The sequence below is a fragment of the Exophiala bonariae genome, assembly GCF_035927105.1.
Source record: "Exophiala bonariae strain CCFEE 5792 chromosome Unknown scaffold_16, whole genome shotgun sequence".
Taxonomy (NCBI): domain Eukaryota; kingdom Fungi; phylum Ascomycota; class Eurotiomycetes; order Chaetothyriales; family Herpotrichiellaceae; genus Exophiala; species Exophiala bonariae.
This window is the reverse complement of record NW_027042491.1, coordinates 650,232-668,665: the sequence shown is the minus strand read 5'-3', so window position 1 is coordinate 668,665 and position 18,434 is coordinate 650,232. Positions and strand designations below refer to the sequence as shown.

General features: G+C 49.5%; 5 protein-coding genes across 5 annotated transcripts; all 5 read left to right on the top strand.

Annotated features, from left to right (window-relative positions):
* Positions 1–52: 52 nt before the first annotated feature.
* LTR84_003536 (uncharacterized protein) lies at positions 53–1,108 on the top strand (the record flags this gene model as incomplete). The annotated part of the gene is made up of 1 exon (XM_064847124.1): positions 53–1,108. One exon carries the CDS (start codon positions 53–55, stop codon positions 1,106–1,108), a length of 1,056 nt encoding a protein of 351 aa, XP_064705477.1.
* Positions 1,109–7,581: 6,473 nt separating this feature from the next.
* LTR84_003535 (uncharacterized protein) lies at positions 7,582–10,078 on the top strand (the record flags this gene model as incomplete). The annotated part of the gene is made up of 2 exons (XM_064847123.1): positions 7,582–7,843; positions 7,896–10,078. The coding sequence occupies 2 exons, from the start codon at positions 7,582–7,584 to the stop codon at positions 10,076–10,078; spliced, it is 2,445 nt and encodes an 814-aa protein (XP_064705476.1).
* A 2,618-nt stretch (positions 10,079–12,696) lies between these two features.
* RINO2 (Inositol-3-phosphate synthase 1) lies at positions 12,697–14,445 on the top strand (the record flags this gene model as incomplete). Its single annotated transcript, XM_064847122.1, has 3 exons — positions 12,697–13,427; positions 13,486–14,248; positions 14,311–14,445. The coding sequence occupies 3 exons, from the start codon at positions 12,697–12,699 to the stop codon at positions 14,443–14,445; spliced, it is 1,629 nt and encodes a 542-aa protein (XP_064705475.1).
* Positions 14,446–15,105: 660 nt separating this feature from the next.
* On the top strand, positions 15,106–15,814 carry LTR84_003533 (uncharacterized protein; the record flags this gene model as incomplete). Its single annotated transcript, XM_064847121.1, has 3 exons — positions 15,106–15,354; positions 15,409–15,739; positions 15,792–15,814. 3 exons carry the CDS (start codon positions 15,106–15,108, stop codon positions 15,812–15,814), a joined length of 603 nt encoding a protein of 200 aa, XP_064705474.1.
* Positions 15,815–17,354: 1,540 nt separating this feature from the next.
* Positions 17,355–18,236, top strand: LTR84_003532 (uncharacterized protein; the record flags this gene model as incomplete). Its single annotated transcript, XM_064847120.1, has 1 exon — positions 17,355–18,236. One exon carries the CDS (start codon positions 17,355–17,357, stop codon positions 18,234–18,236), a length of 882 nt encoding a protein of 293 aa, XP_064705473.1.
* Between the last annotated feature and the right edge of the window lie 198 nt (positions 18,237–18,434).

Here is an 18,434-nt window from a genome sequence, read left to right as displayed (position 1 = left end):
TACCATCATTGCAGGAGTTTCAAGTCCGACCATTGCTGACGACAACAAAACCATGGCTTCTACAGCAGAAGATCCGTCCAGGCCTCGACCAAGTACCGTCGCGGAACACCTAGCCGGCACAGCGGATTCCTGGCACGGCAAGATCACGACGTCCGGCCCATTCAAGCCGCAGCGCGGACGGTATCATCTTTACGTCGGTCTCTTCTGCCCATTCGCACATCGTGTCCTGCTCGTCCGTCGCCTCAAGGGCCTGACGGATCTTATCGATGTCAGTGTCGTCAAGCCATATCCCAAGGGCGACGACAGAGGCTGGCCCGGCTGGCGGTTCCCACGCGATGAAAACGAATATCCCGAGGCGACAGTCGACCATATCTTCGGCAGCGAGTATCTCCACGAGGTCTACTTTCGAGCAGACAAGGAGTACAAAGGCCGGTATTCTGTGCCAGTACTGTGGGATCGGGAGACGGGGACGATTGTCAATAATGAGAGTCTCGAGCTGCTGAGGGATCTGCAGACGGCTTTTGACGAACTGTTACCTCAAGAGTTTGCCCATATCACATTATATCCGGAGCACTTGCGCAACAAAATCGACGACATCGGCTCATGGTTGCAGCGTGATCTTAATTCGGGGGTTTACAAGGCTGGATTTGCAGAGACGCAAGAAAGATATGATGAGAATGTACTCCCAGTGTTCGCAGCGCTGAACAAGCTGGAGAAAATGATTGCTGCGAACGGTGGGCCATATATTCTCGGTCAGGAGTTGACGGAACTGGACATCAGAGCGTATGCGACGGTCGTGCGCTTCGACACCATCTACGTCCAGCACTTCAAGTGCAATCTGGGCACGATCCGGCACGACTATCCCCAGCTGAATAACTGGCTCAAGAACCTGTACTGGAATGTCGCTGGGTTCAGGGAGACGACCGATTTCAAGCATATCAAGGAGAACTACACCAAGAGCCATGCGGATATCAACCCCAAGGCTATCACGCCCAGGGGGCCATGGCCCCACGTTGAGGACGGGTGGGAGAGTGATCTGAGGAAGGTCAGGGTCGGTGGTGTCACGATGCCGGAGGTGGTCGACTTGGAATCTAAGTTACCTCACTGATTGAGGAGCAGTCATCCCGTTCCTAGTATAATGGTTATACTCCTCTGTAGATCGGCATGACCTACGAATCATACTAGCCCGTGACTCACTTGGTCTCTACCCCCTGAGGGCTTTTTGTATGCATGCAGTATAGTATCGACTTTATGTTCAAGTTCTCTACCTTGTGGTCTCATTGCTTCCGACCTTGACACCCTGTTGCACTATGTTGTAGCCTTGTTGCGTCCCTGCCTTGCGCCATCTCACAACGACGGTGACCCCAGATCAACTGCTCTTGAACATTTGGTATGGACGTTCATTAATCCAGCCCATATTCAAACCCTCCTTCCCCTGACGTACCGCTTCATCTTCCTGTTATTCCTTCCCCTATTTTCCTGGTCTTCCTTCTCTTGATGTATCACTTCAAGTCGATAATCTTCCTTCCCTGGCCCCTGCAGCTCTCAACTCCCTCTTTAATCGTGGCTCATTCATCATGCAACCAATTCGGCTTCTTTCCACCAGGCCATCACTTCTCGCTCTTTCTCTTGGGCTATCATTCGTAGAACTCAATCACATCATCAATCATCTTGTCTTTCTAGTCCGCCTTACTTGGCCCCAGCTCTCTGCTCTGTCTTTGATCGTGGCTCATTCACCATGCTATCAATTCGGTCTCTTTCCACCAGTCATTACTTGTAGAACTCGATGTCACTATCGGTCATCTGGTCCGCCTTGTCCTTCTCGAGTTGTTCCTCCTTCTTTCATCGTGGTCCCTTTATCACGCAATAAGCTCGGCCTCTTTGCACTAGGCCGTCACTTGTAGAAAGCAATGTAATTATCACTTGTCTTGTCTTACTGGTCCTCCTTCCCTTGCCTCCATCCTCTCGCCCTTTTCTCTATCATGTAAACAACTCGATATCTTTCTACCATACCATCACTCGCAGAACTTAATGTCACTATCTGTCATCTTGTCATCCTGCTCCCCTCAAGTTGTTCCTCCTTTATTTTGCTGCTCCTTCTTTAATCGTAGTCCACTTATAATACACTGAACCAACTCGGTCTCTTTCCCTCATGCTATCACCCCTAGAACATAACGGCACCATCAGCCATGTTGTCTTCCTCACAGCTTTCAAGACATTTCTCCTTCGAATTCGCACTCCTTCTTAGACAGTTGTTCCTTTATTATACAATCAACTCGGGCTATTTCCACTAGCTGTCACTTGTAGATTTCCACAGTCCAATATCAGTATCACTCTCAGTCATGTTGGCTTCCTACCCCTCGCCAAGTCTGTTTCTCGCTGCTCTCTCTTAGATCCCTGCTGTTCCATAGATCCATGGTGTCCCTTCTTAGATCCCTGCTCCTTCTTGGAGCGTACAGTTCATGATTAATCGGTCTCTACATCTTTCTACTCAGGAAGACGGCTCCGTGCTGTGGTCTCCAAACCAATGTAACCCGGTGATCTCGCACAATCTCCTTCTAGTCTCCTACGTATCCTCCCGACGCCATGCATTACGCAGTAAACAATGATCAGAGAGAGTGTGTGTGATTTCTACAGGATTGCAAGCCCCTCCAAGGCCTTGCATAAAGCAAGGACGATGATGGGGAAACGAGAAAGAAAGACAGAGATTTGAGAGTTGACTATGTTACTCATACTGACACGTTCCCGAGAGAAGTGCGTTCTGTTGTGGTTCACATAGGGCTCGGTGCGAGAAAAGGACAAGAACAGTAAAGGACAGGAAGGATTTTTTTGGAGGCCATGCTAATCATACTGACACGTTCTCGAGAGAAGTGCTTTCTGTTGCATTTCACATGGCCTCAGGAACAAAAAAAAAGCACGAAGAAGATTGCTGGGACTATGCTACTCATACTGACACGTTCCCGAGAGAAAGTGCTTTCTGTTGCGTTTCACATAGTCCCAGAAAGATTTTTGGTTGAGGCTGTGCTACTCATACTGACACGTTCGAAGATGAAGTGCTTTCTGTTGTGTTTCACACAGCCTCAGGTACAAAAAGGACAGAAGATTTGCCATCGCTATGCTACTCATACTGACACGTTCCCGAGGGAAGTACGTTCTGTTGCGTTTCACATAGCGATGGAGAGATGATTGTTTGAGTCCAAGTTACTCATACTGACATGTTCGGTGAGGAAATGCGTTCTGCTCTTTCACAAGGACTCGGGAAGAACTTGTCACAAGACAATACACCTCAGTAAGACGCCATTGACATCAGAGAATCACTGCCTCACTGGAACGAGCCTAAAGACGATGTTTTGAAACCCCCTCCAAAACCGTTGACCAGCAACGAGTAGTGATGGGGGCACACGCCCCGGCCCCGCGTCCCCAGGCCTTAGCTTCTCAAACCCGTAAACAACAATATTCAACTCTTCGGGAAAATCCCTGATCTTTGCCATTGGGCCCGAACCCAGGACAATCCAAGTTGTTCGCACAGAGGCTACTGATCCTTGAAAAACCTTTGGAAGCTTGCTGACGAAAGATCACCGAGACCACCTTCACAATGAACGCTGCTGCAAACTTGGGTGCGGATTCAAACTCCAGTCCCATCTGTTCCCGTCTCACACCATGGGCTGCGGTAACCCCGACTCTGCACAGCTGGTTTCACTTGGGCGTCCAAGTTAAACCGTCCATGCAGAGACGGGATGTTGCGCTTGCGACATAGTTGAGGGTATACAAATGTCGCCGTGGTTGGTCCGTCCAAGTACAGAGACGAAACATCGCTCAGATGATCCCGGCTGGGATTCACCCAAAGAGGTGATTGCTGCCGCATCGGGGCAGATTGCACAGGCCTAGGTAGCTGAACCACCCGAGCAGCAAGGGGAGTCTCTTGGACAACGCTTTTCTTACTGCAGCACAAACTCATCTTGAATGGTTTTGTTGTAAGTACTGTTGGTCTTTTGAAATGTAACAAGTTCTTGAAGGAAGAAGAAAAAAAGAGAAGAATGTGGGAGAGAGGCGAGGGTTTTATGTGCAGTGGGGAGAGCGTGTGATCAGCAGTGAGTTTTGCGTATTTTTCTCATGGACATCCACATCGTTTGCCTTTTCATGAGCTTCTCTATATGACTCACGGATATCCTTTGTTCAAGTCTGAGGATAGTGGATTCGTAGTATAGCTGGTGGCCGCAAGCAACACACTGAGGATCCAGCGATGCCTCGATAGAGTAGTTGAATAACGCTTGACCGGCGTACGCGTCGACTAAATTGAGCGGACCACGATTGACTCCAATATCTTCAAAGTCAATGGCACGAAATGGTCAATGATGAGTGGCTGAATGGTCTGTAGTTGGCTATGATGTGGATCATGAACTCCTCAACGAATCTGATCGAGCACGTGGATCTCAGATTGAATTCGAGACGTTGAAAGTCAATAGACGAACTATCCATTTATGAATGGCTGAATAGTCCGGAGTTGCCTATTGATGGAGGTTGTGAACTCGTGGTCGAATCTGATGGATCCTGGTCGAGTGCGTTGGGCCTCAGATTAGCTTCGAGAGACGTTGGAAGAATAGATGAATTTCTGAATGATTAGTGGCTAAATCGTCTGTAGTTGTCTATTAATGTGGGTTGTGACTCCGACTGAATCTAATCCTTCCTGATCGAGCAGGTGGAACCCAGATTAAATTTCAGATCTCCGAAGTCAATTGTGGTCATGAGAACACAAGCAAGAGAGAGGGGAGGGAGAAAGCAAGATACCCAACTTCTCAATTACCTACCTGCTGAAGCACGAAACGTCCACTGACAGTTGGGCTCGCCGTTCAACTACGACAACTCCCAAGTGTTGGCAGGGATTCTACAATATTTCCCCACATCTCAATGCTGCAGCTGTGAACCATTTTTTGTTCCTTTTAAAAGCTGGACGAGTAGAGCAGTAAGTTCTGACCAGAAAGACAGAAAGGCAGTCTGTGGCCATGGGGTTGACCTTGGTAGATGAATCTCCGGAGAAAGCCGTGTTCGGAAACTGTGCTGAGGTGATGAATTTCAATGAAGAGAATTATGCTGCCTGTTGCCAACCGTGGGAATTGCTTAAGATCCACTGCAGCAGCCTGAGGCAGCATCGCGCACCGTTCGATTTGGCTTTTTGGGGGGTGTCGAAGGACCAGCAAGTGTTTCCTCTTTCGACAGAGGGGAGTTATTATGAGACCTTGAGCGAGAGCCTTTCGAACCTCTTGAGATACAGGTGTGGCTTACAGAATGGCAAGTTCAGTTGGATGAATTGAATCAGGTCAATAAATCGCTGCACAAGTCATAAGAGCAAGCAAGTGTAGCTGGGAACAAGTAGAGGTGAGGTCGGTGAGTGGTCTAACTTAGAAGGGACTTAGTAGAGGGGTGCGGCTCTCGGCGTACCTCGTATTCTGTGCACCCAACCCAAAAAAGTTGTCAATTGGAGTTACGGAGGATCATTTAGTGTCTATAGTGAGCTACGGTAGAATCACTTAGCCCTCAAGCGCAGAACGGTGAAGCGTTCATCTACATACCAGAGTACTATTTCAGCGCCTCAACTATGGAGTACCGAGTACTACTTGGTAAGTAGGTAGATACCTAGTAGGCAATGATTGTCGTTATGATGGTCAAGTCCAGACAAATTGATCTGCAGAGTGGTCGATTGGAATCTGACTTGGCTGGGTCGTGAACCACCGATCAGCGGTGTGGGAATTGATGTTGATTGTTATCAAACTTGACCCCATCGACAAGCCTGATATGCATGGGTAAGCAAGTACTCGGTACTCAATACTAGCTAGAATCGTCCGAACATTCGTATTGTTCACTCAGTGCATGTTAGGATTGCACAATTCAACGGGCCCTCCGGTCTCAGCTTCAGATCCCTCTCATGATCAATGTTCTCCTGTCGGATGGTCTCAGTAAAGATGTTGCCTGGCAAGCAACCTTCTCGGGAGGATTGGATGCTACGGTCTCGTTCAGAGTCCTCTTCAAGGAAATGAAGATGGTTTGAACGAGCCACTAAAATCAACAGAGTGGACTGTCGAAGTCTTCCAAGGCTTCCAAGCGAACTGGCCCTTGAGCGAATAAAGGAGCTTGAGGGAGTGGGTGGTGGGTTGATCAGGGGCTGGTGTAGCTAAGCAGGAAGAGAGTGGTTAGAGACTCGTTAGGCCAGAATGGAGACCTTCTAGGGGCAAATTAGTGGTGGGCTTCCGGGTGCTACAGGCATGCTATGGGTAGGCTAAGGCCTCTTAGTCTTTCAAGTTGAGGCCTGGGCTACCCATCTCCAATTAATTCGACTGTCGCCTGAAATGGAGGCCGAAGGGGTTTTGAGCCTCTGACTCGGCTCTGTGCCTGCCACGTACCTGTGCCAGATCCTCAAGGACCAAGTAAGTCAGCAGCATCTGAAGCAGCGTCGTCGACAGAAACACAATCGAAGATCAATGCCCGGAAAACTTATCAATTTTCGACATGTCGGTGTGCTTGTCCCCTAGTTGACCAGGACCCTAAAGGATACGTCTCCACCGCCATCATCATCCAAACGAGTCAAGCTCGCGGCAATAAACGCTCTGGCTTCTTTGGCTCAGCCTCCTTCGAGTACCCTGCTACCAAAATGCTAATGTCCCCCTGTCTTGGTGGCTGCCCATGGCTGTGACCTAATCTCTAATTAGCTTAGCGAGGCTGCTTGGAACCTTGTGTCGAATGACGACGCGTGAACTCAGTGGAGAAATCCCAGCAATTCTTCACATCCTCTGAACCTCTCAAGAGTCCTGCTTCTCAAGCGAGAACTTCGTCAAGAGATTGCGTGCCAGAGAGCATGGCAATCGTTGTTTGGCTCTCTCGACTAACACCACCTTGACACAATACATGTCAGATGTGACAGACAGACAAGTCCCGGTAGGTTGAACCATGAAAACATGGCCACGACGACAATATCAACGCCCCGCCAGTGTCAATTTTGCTCGTGCTTCCTTATCATCCACATCAAATTTCGCCCGTCTTACTGGCTTGACTTGATTCAACAACCCCTGTCAGCATCGAGGCTAAAATGAGCTTGATCAGAATTTGATCGACGGTGTGGTCCCATCAACCAAAGTCAGACATCCCAGTCACACCTTAGTCTCGACGCCAACCAAAGCCTCATCTCCTACCCCGGCCAAACAATGCTGCACTCCATCAAAAAAGGCCATTCATGCACGGCGTCTTGCAAAATTATGTCCGGCGCCTATTACTCCAGTGTCTCGACTCGTGACATTATGGGTTCTCAGATACCATGTTATCGCTCGTGGTTCATCCATTTCCGTTCTCAAGCATTACGAAGCCTGCTCTGCTTACCACCTGATCAAACATCCAATTCGACTAATTTCCATATCGAAGAACTAACTCCTTCAAGCCACCTGGCCGGGCCTCTACTACAGTCTACAGATACTTTTCTTACCTCCTCATCCAACCCATATCGATTGTGTTGCTTGCGATACATGTCATCAACGGATTACGACTTGCGAAAAGTAAAAGGGTTGTTCAACATTGGAGGATTGGCGTCAAAGGATGGAGGCGATGGATTTGCCAACAAGGAGTGCCAGTTTTCGCCCTGTCATCAAATGCTCTCAATGCGGTAGCGACATTGCACTGGATGCAGTAGCCGCCCACCAGTGCTCAACAACCAGTCCGACTTCCAGCACGGCATTCCCTCCATTATCTACGTCTAGTACAATCCCTCCACCACTTCCTCGTACAGACTCGTCCAACAGTCTGAAAAACATCAGACAACAACGTCCGCTGTTGCCCAAGATTGATCCTGCTGCTGCATGTGCGTCCTCTTCCTTGCTCTGTCCAAGAGTTCTATTACTGACTGACTTTAGTTCGGCCACCAGTGTATCCTGGAGAGCTTACACCTGGTAGCAGTGGCCACAGCTCCATGGTTTCCCCTCTAAGCGCATCTTCTGGCTCAAGGTCACCATTCTCAAACCTTCGCAAGGGCTCGTTACCCGGCCCACGCCGACCACCTTCACCCGAACTCACAAACCTCGATTGTGCCTTCCCACCGTTCCCAACCGCCAACAAGCCGGTTGCATCTAAGAGGAGGGAAAGAGCAGTGACCCAACACAGCGACTCCAAACGTTCGCGGTCAAGAGATACGTCGAGAAACTTTAGGCAGCCCAAGTTGGCGCCTCCACCTCTAGCCAGGGCTGCAACATCAGACAATTTTGCACAGATTCCACCCGAAAGACCCAATCCTGACAAGTACTCCCGTCCGTCTACCGCCTCTAGTCACAGAAATGCATCTATCAGCACGAACGGCGAAAGCACCAAGGCCAGCAATGATGAACTTGGAGATTCGGTCGATCTTTCACATTCCCAGACGTTGAGTCGGACTGGGGACCAGCATGATACGACTAACAACATGCCCTTTTCTGCACCTCTTTCCAAGACGGCCACAGAACCAGACTTGTCACGAGGGAGGGCAATGGATCCAAATCTCAATGCTTTCGATTTCGGCGATACACAGAACGAGCCTTTGAGCCAGAGCCATGCTGCAGCCCCTTCAGGTGTTGCTGAGCCGTCTTACAAATCCAAAAGACCCTCACCTATCAATAGTGATCGTCAGGCATCAGCTCTGCCCCAACTCAACGGTCCAACTACCCCACAACCAACCTCAGCTGGGGTGTTTTCGAAAAGTTTGGGGAGATTGTTTGGGAGGCGTAGATCGCAGTCGGCCACTTCGAGGAGAGAGGTTGCCCGACAAGCACTGAGTGATGAGCCGGACGAGTATACTGTTCAACCAATGGACCGACCTGCTTTGAGCCCCAATAGCGAGAGGTCTCTTATCACTGGAGAGCCGTCCCCAACAACTATTCCGTCCCCCCTCAGGTCTCCAGCACCGGCATCGAGTGTAGAGGAGGCCCTCAGGCAGTTGTCTGGACACGAAGAGTCCTTGAGCACTCTCGAAACGCAGGCTGCTGCTTCCATGGCAGCTCCAGTGGTCGTGGTCGAGCCCGCCCAGGAAGCTGGTTCGACCTCGATCCTATCCACTTCCCCTGAAGTAGTGGATCGTGCAGCACTACCGGTCATTATGGAGATGGAAACAGAAGCGAGGCTTAGGAACTCGCATGATGTCCAAAGGGCTTCGATCGATTCTGCATCATCCTATGGATCAGTGGGATTTTCTGAGCATTCCATAAGTACACGTTCCAGCTCTCCACAAGCCGATGCTCCCAGTGCCAGCTCGGTCGAGGGTGCCTATTCTAGCTTGGTCAAAGCAGCCGATGCGGATGTTCCAGCCCCATTGAGACCGAGAGTCCCTACAGTGCCAGCTTTGGCACCCGGGCCGATGTTGGAAGTTGAACCGTTGAAAAAGGGACGATCTTCGTTCATTGAAGAAACCGAGGGTCCTCAGAATGATATTCCCAACGTACTTGTTACACCGACCAGCAACAAGGATGCGGTGGCTTCGAATGCGTCCGAACCGGAGCCGTCTTGGGCACCACGAAGTACAAGCAAAGGTACAGCGCCTAACAAAGGCATCTGCCGCGGGTGTAACCAGACGATTCAATCGACGCAAAAGTCCGTGTCAAGTGCCGATGGTCGGTTGAGTGGACGGTATCACAAGGAATGTTTTGTGTGCTGGATGTGCAAATCGCCATTCCCGACGGCGGAGTTTTATGTGTATTCGGACCACCCATATTGCGGGCATCATTATCATGAATTGGAAGACTCGCTGTGCGCAACATGCGGACTGGGGATTGAAGGGCTATACATGGAAACACACAACGTGGCGGGCCGCGGACGAGAGAAACATCATCCGGATTGTCTCAAGTGTACGACATGCCAAGTTCGACTTGACCACGATTATTTCGAACTCTCTGGAAAGGTCTACTGCGAAAGAGATGCATTCCGGCTGGCGACCATGCCCAAGCCACATGAAAACGCCCCTACTCGACCAAGTCCATTGATTCGAGAGTACATCAGCAGCGGAGATCCGGGCCTCATCAAAGGCCGGAATTTCCCGGAAAGAAGAATAACTAGACTAATGAACATGACCTAAATCGACGACTCACAAGGGATGAATGGAGTTATTGGTTACGGGCAAGAGCATTTATATATTGTTTGGTGTTTGGAGATGAGGAGTTGTTTGCCTGTGTGTACAACACAAGACTGTGGTTTGGGATTTTCTTCTCGGCACCGGGGTAGATCCCCTGCCAGCCTCACCAGGCGGTTGAATTTTGCACTGAACGATGGGTGAAGATATAGATGAGCACTGCAGGTATGACGAGGTATGGAGTACGTCAGCCGACCCGGTCATCGAGGGAAATCAATTCCGGATTGAAGCCGGCTTGTGCAGATGAGGCATAAATAAGGCCGGAACCAATACATAATATAATGTATATACCCATTCGAGCAGCGACCAAAAGTGGTGCATCATTTACCTGGTCCGAAGTCGACCCAGTGAACAATGCACCAGTCTCAGACCAACGTTGATGTGCTGGCTGCAATCCTTGACCCTACTGCATAACGACGCGTAGGATAGATGCATGGCGTGCCAATGCACATGAAGCGCGATGGACGAAAGAAGAATAAATTGGAAGCAAACAATGCAGCGTCAACGATAGGACCATGTTGCACTCACACCCACTGAGCCGAGTCGGTGATAACAATGTCTCGAATTCCAAAGAGCACCAGACATCGACGGTATTGTGGCTTAGTCGTGCAACCTGGGCATCAATTGGGTGGGTTATGGTGGTGAAGAGTGAAGCCGATGCCGACAGGAAAATCCGAATGAGCAGGATCCGAGGCTGATAAGGGAAAAAGACACCCACCCCACGTCTCAGCAATAAATATGCTGGTTACACTGCACCATTGCGCTGCTAATGACTAGTGTTTTGTGGGACTGACTACGAGTCAATGACTGCTGCCTGGAAGTGCAGTATTGCAGACAGACATTTCAAGTTGGGCTGCAGAATTCATCGCGTGACCGAGGACCACAGAGTTATGCAGAGAAGAGATGCTGATTTTAGATTAGACGAGATGGCGCAAGAAATGAAGGCGAGAGATTGGTCGATTATGTTGGGCCGGATATCTGGGACTGTGACTCTGGGTTCGGAGTTGATCGGATGGGTTGGATTGGTCGAGCCGGGTCAGCATGGAAGAGGACAAAGGGTTTGGATCTGGACTACAGAATGTACAGGGAAGAAAGAGAGGAGGGATTCGACGATACGAACGCGCAGACGAGTGCACTAGGTTTCGCATTGCATCAGTGTCATACTGATACTCCGACTGCGACTGAGTACCTAATGACCTCCGAGAGTCTCTAGGTACATGAGAGTACGGAGACCTAGATACCGGGCTACGTGGCTATGGGTGGGATTTTATTTTGGGTCAAGTCTCTTGGTCGGTTGGGGGTGACGAGTACGTGGGTAGAGAAGAGATGCAGTGGGTGAAGCTGCCAGTGCAGTGGGAGTTCCTCATTTTCTGATCACACCTTCCAGATGATCAAGTCGACGTGGATTGTCACTGCCAGGAAAGAGCATTGAATTGACACCTTGATCCCCTGAACAGGCAGTCACACTTCCAACAAGTTGGTTGTACCTTCCCATGTCAACGTGGGTTGCGGGGTACCTCGTGGAAATGGAGGGGCAATTGTTGACATGGACTCAATTAGTATGAACCACTCTGGTGCAAATGGTTCTCTTATCTGGTTCATTATTATCGTCGGAATCTTGTCACGACTAGTAGTCCTCCTGTACATGTCTTATTGGCAGTCAAAATCTACCTAGATATCCAGTGCATGTGAAATGATAATGGCGGTCAACACGGCCAGACTAAACACCTTTCCTATTAGTCACAGCACATGAATTCGACTCCATTCCCTCACATCTCATCTCCCGTACTATCCCATTCCCATTTCCTCCGGACAACCCACAATCGCTGAAGCCTACAAAGACAAACCCCCATCCATCCCTTTCACTTCTTCTTCTTCTCTTCAACCTCTATCAATATCAACCATCATAGTCCAGATCATAGCCCGGCCGTGATCTTCATCAACCTCTTTTACAAACCACAGGATCACTCCCGAGTGATCCGTTCCACCGCCAAGACGTTCTCAAACCTTTTGCCCTCGTAAGTCCCTCCGGAGGTTTTTTCCTGCTCAATGTGTAACCCCCTGGTCTGCTGGTCTACTGGTCCCTGTTCAATCGATGGTACCTGCATCAAGCATCCAAGTTCCAGATTCAAACATGCATCCATCCAGTCTCTACCACTCGCTATCTGGCATCAATTCAAGTTGCTATCCGAACAATTTTTGTTTTTCGTTTTTTTTGGGATGCAGCCTGCCGACCGACCACACGTACACCAAACAATCATGTCTTCTCTCCTGTCTTCCGTCTTCTGACTTCATGCCACCAGTTGGCTTTGAAATCCTCTCAACAGTTTCTGTCCATCTTTTTTTCTCGACTTGACTGCACTGTTCTAAACCACCAGCCACGATGCCTTCTGACATACCATCTCTTCTTTTTAGGTCGCACCACCCGTTCAACGGAAGCCGCTGCTCTTCTCCCCCTGGAGGAGCTGCGGATTGTCCCAAGACAGGATAAATTCGCCTAACTACAAAACTTCTCGCTCAATTCTTCAACTCTCCCATCTTCGGTCAATCTTTTCAACTCAAAGATGGCTCCTCATGCGGAAGTAGGCGTCGGCTCCATGAACGGGTATAGCGCTCAGGAATCAACCCCTCTGGTCCAGGCCCAACCAGCACCAGCCAAGGATCTTTTCACCGTCAATTCTCCCAATGTCACCTACACCGACGACCATATCAACACCAAATATGTCTATCGAACCACTGCCGTCACCAAGACCGAGTCCGGTAAATTCGTGGCTTCTCCCAAGGAAACCACCTACGATTTCAAGGTTGATCGCAAGGTCCCCAAGACTGGTATGATGTTGGTGGGTTGGGGTGGAAACAATGGTTCCACTGTAACGGCTGGAATCATCGCCAATCGACGTGGTCTCGTTTGGGATACTCGAGAGGGACATCGCGCTGCCAATTACTATGGATCCGTCATCATGGGATCAACCATCAAACTAGGCACCGAAGCACAAACCGGGGAGGAGATCAATATTCCCTTCCACGATGTCTTGCCTATGGTTCATCCCAACGATCTTGTGGTTGGTGGTTGGGATATCAGCAGCCTCAACATTGCTGCAGCCATGGATCGTGCTCAAGTCCTCGAACCAACTTTGAAGGCCCTCGTGTACAAAGAGATGTCCCTCCAAAAGCCCCTGCCCAGTATTTACTACCCAGACTTCATTGCTGCAAATCAGGAGGATCGCGCAGATAACATCCTCCCCGGAAGCAAGGCAAGCTGGTCTCACGTCGAGCAGATAAGAGCTGATATCAGGTATGACCACTTTTCTCTCCCTCGTACCACGGGTGTAACGCTAACACTTTTCCGACAGAAATTTCAAGGAGCAGAACAACCTAGATAAGATAATTGTTCTGTGGACTGCCAACACCGAGAGATATGCCGACATCATCCCGGGTGTCAATGATACCGCCGACAATCTGATCGAGGCCATCAAGCAAGGTCATGAAGAGGTGTCACCCTCCACGGTCTTTTCCGTTGCCTGCACTTTGGAAAACACTCCTTTCATCAACGGATCCCCTCAAAACACATTCGTTCCCGGCGCCATTCAATTGGCCGAGAAGCATAACACCTTCATTGGTGGTGATGACTTCAAGTCTGGGCAGACCAAGATGAAGTCGGCTCTGGTCGACTTCTTGATCAATGCTGGTATCAAATTGACCTCCATTGCCAGCTACAACCATCTCGGAAACAACGATGGCAAGAACCTGAGCTCGCAGAAGCAGTTCCGATCAAAGGAGATTTCCAAGTCCAATGTTGTGGATGATATGGTCGCTGCCAACTCCGTCTTGTACGCCAAGGATGAACACCCAGATCACACTGTGGTTATCAAGTATATGCCCGCTGTTGGAGACAACAAGCGTGCATTGGATGAATACTACGCAGAGATCTTCATGGGTGGTCATCAGACAATCAGCATCTTCAACGTTTGTGAGGATTCCTTGCTCGCATCACCTTTGATCATCGATCTTGTCCTTGTTGCCGAGATGATGACTCGAATCCAATGGAAGTCTGAAGAGGCTGGTGATTACAAGGGATTCCACAGCGTGCTGAGCATTCTGAGCTACATGCTCAAGGTAAGCATCGAGTCTTGCTTTTCGAATTTTGTTTCTTCTCACTTACTAATCTTCTCCTCCAGGCCCCACTTGTCCCAGCTGGCACTCCAGTGGTCAATGCCCTCGCCAAACAGCGTGGTGCTCTGACCAACATTTTCCGTGCTTGCATCGGTCTCCAACCCGAATCCGACATGACGCTTGAACACAAGTTGTTCTAGAAAACCTTGCTTGACACTGGAAGCAATAATACGCAAGACCAAAGACCTAGCAGTCTTAGACTGTTTCCGAACTCTTCCTTTTTGGAGCTTCGGAATTCGCGAATGTGTTGTGGGGGGTGGCTAGACTGCTTATCCTTTCTTCTCTTGCATATCATTGTGGAACAGCGAAAGGGGTTTTTGCGTTGTTGCAACCGTCGAAGACTCATGGGGAGACCGAATAATCAGGTGGTGACCTAATCCTCCTAGAGTGCACAGATGTTTTGTCTTTTGCTTTTCCCCCTGCCCTGACTCTCAATGTTGTTGTCATTGTCAGTCATATCCAACTACTTGTCGCTCCTTATCTCAGATTACCTAGTATAGCCTCATCTCCACAAGGTATATTACTTTCAATTCTTATCACTGACTTCTGTTTCATACTGTTTCAATTGACTGCTTGATTTGTTTTGGGGCTTGTTGCCGTTGCTCCTTCCTGCTGCTCACTCTTACACCACCTCATTTGTAACCGTCGCTCTTTCCTCTTGAACAATGGCTTGGCGCTGGGTCGTTTCTGCCACACAATGCAGACTTGGTTGCTCAACTTCAATGTCTAAGTAAGTGTCCGTCTGCTCAATCTCCGTTGTGGAATCTGTCTGTGTGTCAAATGCTGGTCTATGTTACAGTATGGAAGACACTTCAACATCATCTCTTTCCACTCTCCACCAACGGGACCATCAACACCCACCCATCAACAAAGAGGCCTTGAGTGAGTACACTCGATACAACATATCGGAGCTAAAGCCAGGCCCTGTCAATGCAACATTCACTGGAATCCTCGTCAACCTGCAGGAGAATTCCATCACCGACGGCACTCCACAGCTTGCTACCAAGGCTTACACTTTGGTGCTCCGCGACCAGACTGGAGAGATCACTGTACGAGTGCCCAAAAACTTTTGCCAATAGCCAAAGATGCTCACCATTTCTTAGGTCCATCTCTGGGTGGCCACACGTGAATATCAACTTCTGCTCAACCAGAGAATCACCATCTGGACCACACATGTCTGTGCAGCCACCGCCGTGCGGGCTTTTACGAGCGGGAAATGCATTGTCACGACTCCAAACTCGACTCATGTCTTCCCTGAGCAGAACCCTCGCTGCAGATTAACGATTGAACCCAATTTTGGGGCAAGAAAACTCAGACTCGAATCTGGTGTGGAGAGCTCCATGACATTGGAGCAGGTCACCAAAGAGAAGGAGGAAAAGGAAGCGGATTGCACTCTCCTGGTCAAGGTTATTGCCGTTGGAAAGCCTGTCGAGAGTAGGCAATCTATGACCTTCACATCAGCAATCTTACCTTATGAACTACTTAGCTAACACAGGTCTCGCAAAATAGCACCATCCTTGTCCACTAAAGTTTGGACTACCAGGCTCATAGTGTCACTTGGAGACACGTCTACCTCAAAGCCCACAACGCCAATGCTCGTCCAGCAACCACTGGTTTCCAGCTTCCTGCAGTTTGGGGGAGAAAGGCTCATGATCACGAATTGTCGCATGATTCAGGACAGATTTATCGTCATGTCTAAGATATCACGAGTGATTGTCCTACCGAAGAATGGATTGGCTAAGTCCATCGAGACTGAGGATGACACAGCCAATTCCTGGACTCATATAATGCGCATCCACGGATTGAGCACCGACGCAATCTTACATGACCTTTTCAACTCAAGTTGTGCACCGAGACTGAAATTGTCTCAAATGGAGGCTTTGATATCTCGGGATCCCTTGGGTTATCACCAAGCACATGTAAATCTACTCATCAGCAGGCTGGGATTTGCCGACTTGTGGCGACGAGGAATGCTCTTTTACTCACACTGCAGAGCTTGCTCTAAGACACGATACTCCAACAAATACTGTGATAGCGACAAGGGGTTCTGTCATCCGGATATGGCGACTTTTGGTGCAAGAGTCAATCCAGATCTTTTTGGGGAATTAAGTGATGAAACCGGAGGAATTGTTTGTTCGCCCGACTCCAGTTCATTCACTTTGTGTAAACCGGTCAGATATCCTCTTCTGATCACCAACCGAGCATTCACAGGCTTAATTGGCTGCCATCCCAAGCATCTCATGTATGACCTCGAGGAAGATGAAGCATGTACGATATTACAAAGGCTGGACAATGATCTGGACTGGACACGAATTGAGGCTTTGCTTGGTTGGTTTAGTTTCCAGTCGCCTCATCTTAAGACTGGGCCGTCGCGTGAAAGTCAAGCTCTGGGTGAGGAGTGGTCAATGCCGATATCTGATGCATGTGATGAGGGACAATTGGTGCTCCTGGATGCGAAGGTGTTTGTGGGATGAGGGATTTTTATGGATGGCCTGTGGAGGTCTGCTTGTCGGGTCAGGGAGCATTGATGCCTAAGATATACTGAGGGTATGCTTGTTCAAGGTCAAATGTATATCTCTAGCTGCTTGATAACAGAGTTGAAAGATGGTGAATTCGAAAGTGTACAGATGACCTCGGGACTCTTCTTATCGGCTTCAATCCGTTATCAATTACAGCCTCGTAATGACTTCTGACGTATTTCCAACTTTTCATAGTTTTCACTCCCATCAAACCCTAAAGCACAGATTTTAGTACTTGAGAAGAGTGACAAATCCCCGCCACTTTATAAGACGGTAATCTGCAAATATCTTGGTAGGCTTAGAAAGTCTTGTTCGATACTGAACTCGAAAGGTTCGACATTTCCTCCCTCGGCATCTAAATAAATTTGAAGCCAAAAGCGCAACCACCAGTGTCGGTCACCTGTCCTCACAAATATCAATCATCACAAGAATTGTTTAGCATTGCAGCCAGTCATTGTTTTCACAGCAGCAGCAGCATTTTATATCTGGTCCAGGACCCGGCATCATTCCCATTCGAATAGCCGGCCATCATGGCGTCCAATGCCTCATCCCCGTCAGCACTACGGATCCTGATCATCAATCCCAACACATCAACATCCATGACAGAGGCACTGGTTCCACTACTAGACTCCCTGGCCTATCCACCCGGCTTCGTGAAGTACACGTTCTTCACATCACCAGCCACGCCAGCCGAGGGTATCAATGTTGCGAAAGGCGAACCTGAACCGCGAGCAATCCCGTCCATCAATTCCCATGAGGATGCGGACGAGTCGGCGAAGTTCTGTCTCCCGTATCTCCAGCCTCTGCTCGCAGACCACGATGCTTTCCTCGTCGCCTGCTACAGCCAACATCCGCTGGTCTTCCAATTAAAAACACTGTGCGCCGCACTCGACGGCCCCAAGAAATACGTGACTGGGATCTTCGAAGCCAGTGTCCTGGCCAGTCTGGCCCTGACGACCCACGAGCCCGAACCGCTTGTCCCTGAAAAGGACAGATCTCGGTCATACCAAAACGAGACCTTCGGCATCGTCTCCACCGGGAAAATCTGGGAGGAGATACTCGGGCACGCGGTCGACAAGTTCCTCAGCCTTGGCGAGCAGCGAGTCGGAGCGGAGAGACACTCGCGCTTTGCAGGAGTCGAAACTACCGGTCTGAACGCTACGGATCTCCATGACCTGCCCGCTGATCAGGTGCGGGTCAAGATGATCGAGGCGACGAAACAATTGTTGAGAAAGTCTTCGTCTGTGGGAGCTATCTGTCTGGGTTGCGCTGGAATGGCTGGCTTGGATGATGCGGTCAGGCAGGCTTGTGTTGAGGAGCTGGGTGAGAGTTTGGGTGGCCGGGTTCGCATTGTCGATGGCGTCAAGGCTGGTGTCAGTATGCTGGTGGGTTTGGCCATGGCTGGGTTTTGATCAAGGGATTAGGGAGAATGAACAGGATGAGTGGACCGAGAGAGCACATGATTTGAGCCTCTGTCGTCCATCCGGGCCCCTCAGCTTGAGAGCCGTATCAGGAGAACGTCGCCAGTCTGATTGCATGCACTCCATTGGGGACCTTTCTCATCTGCTTAATACTGTGAGAGCGAACATTGTACGTGCTATCCTGAAAAA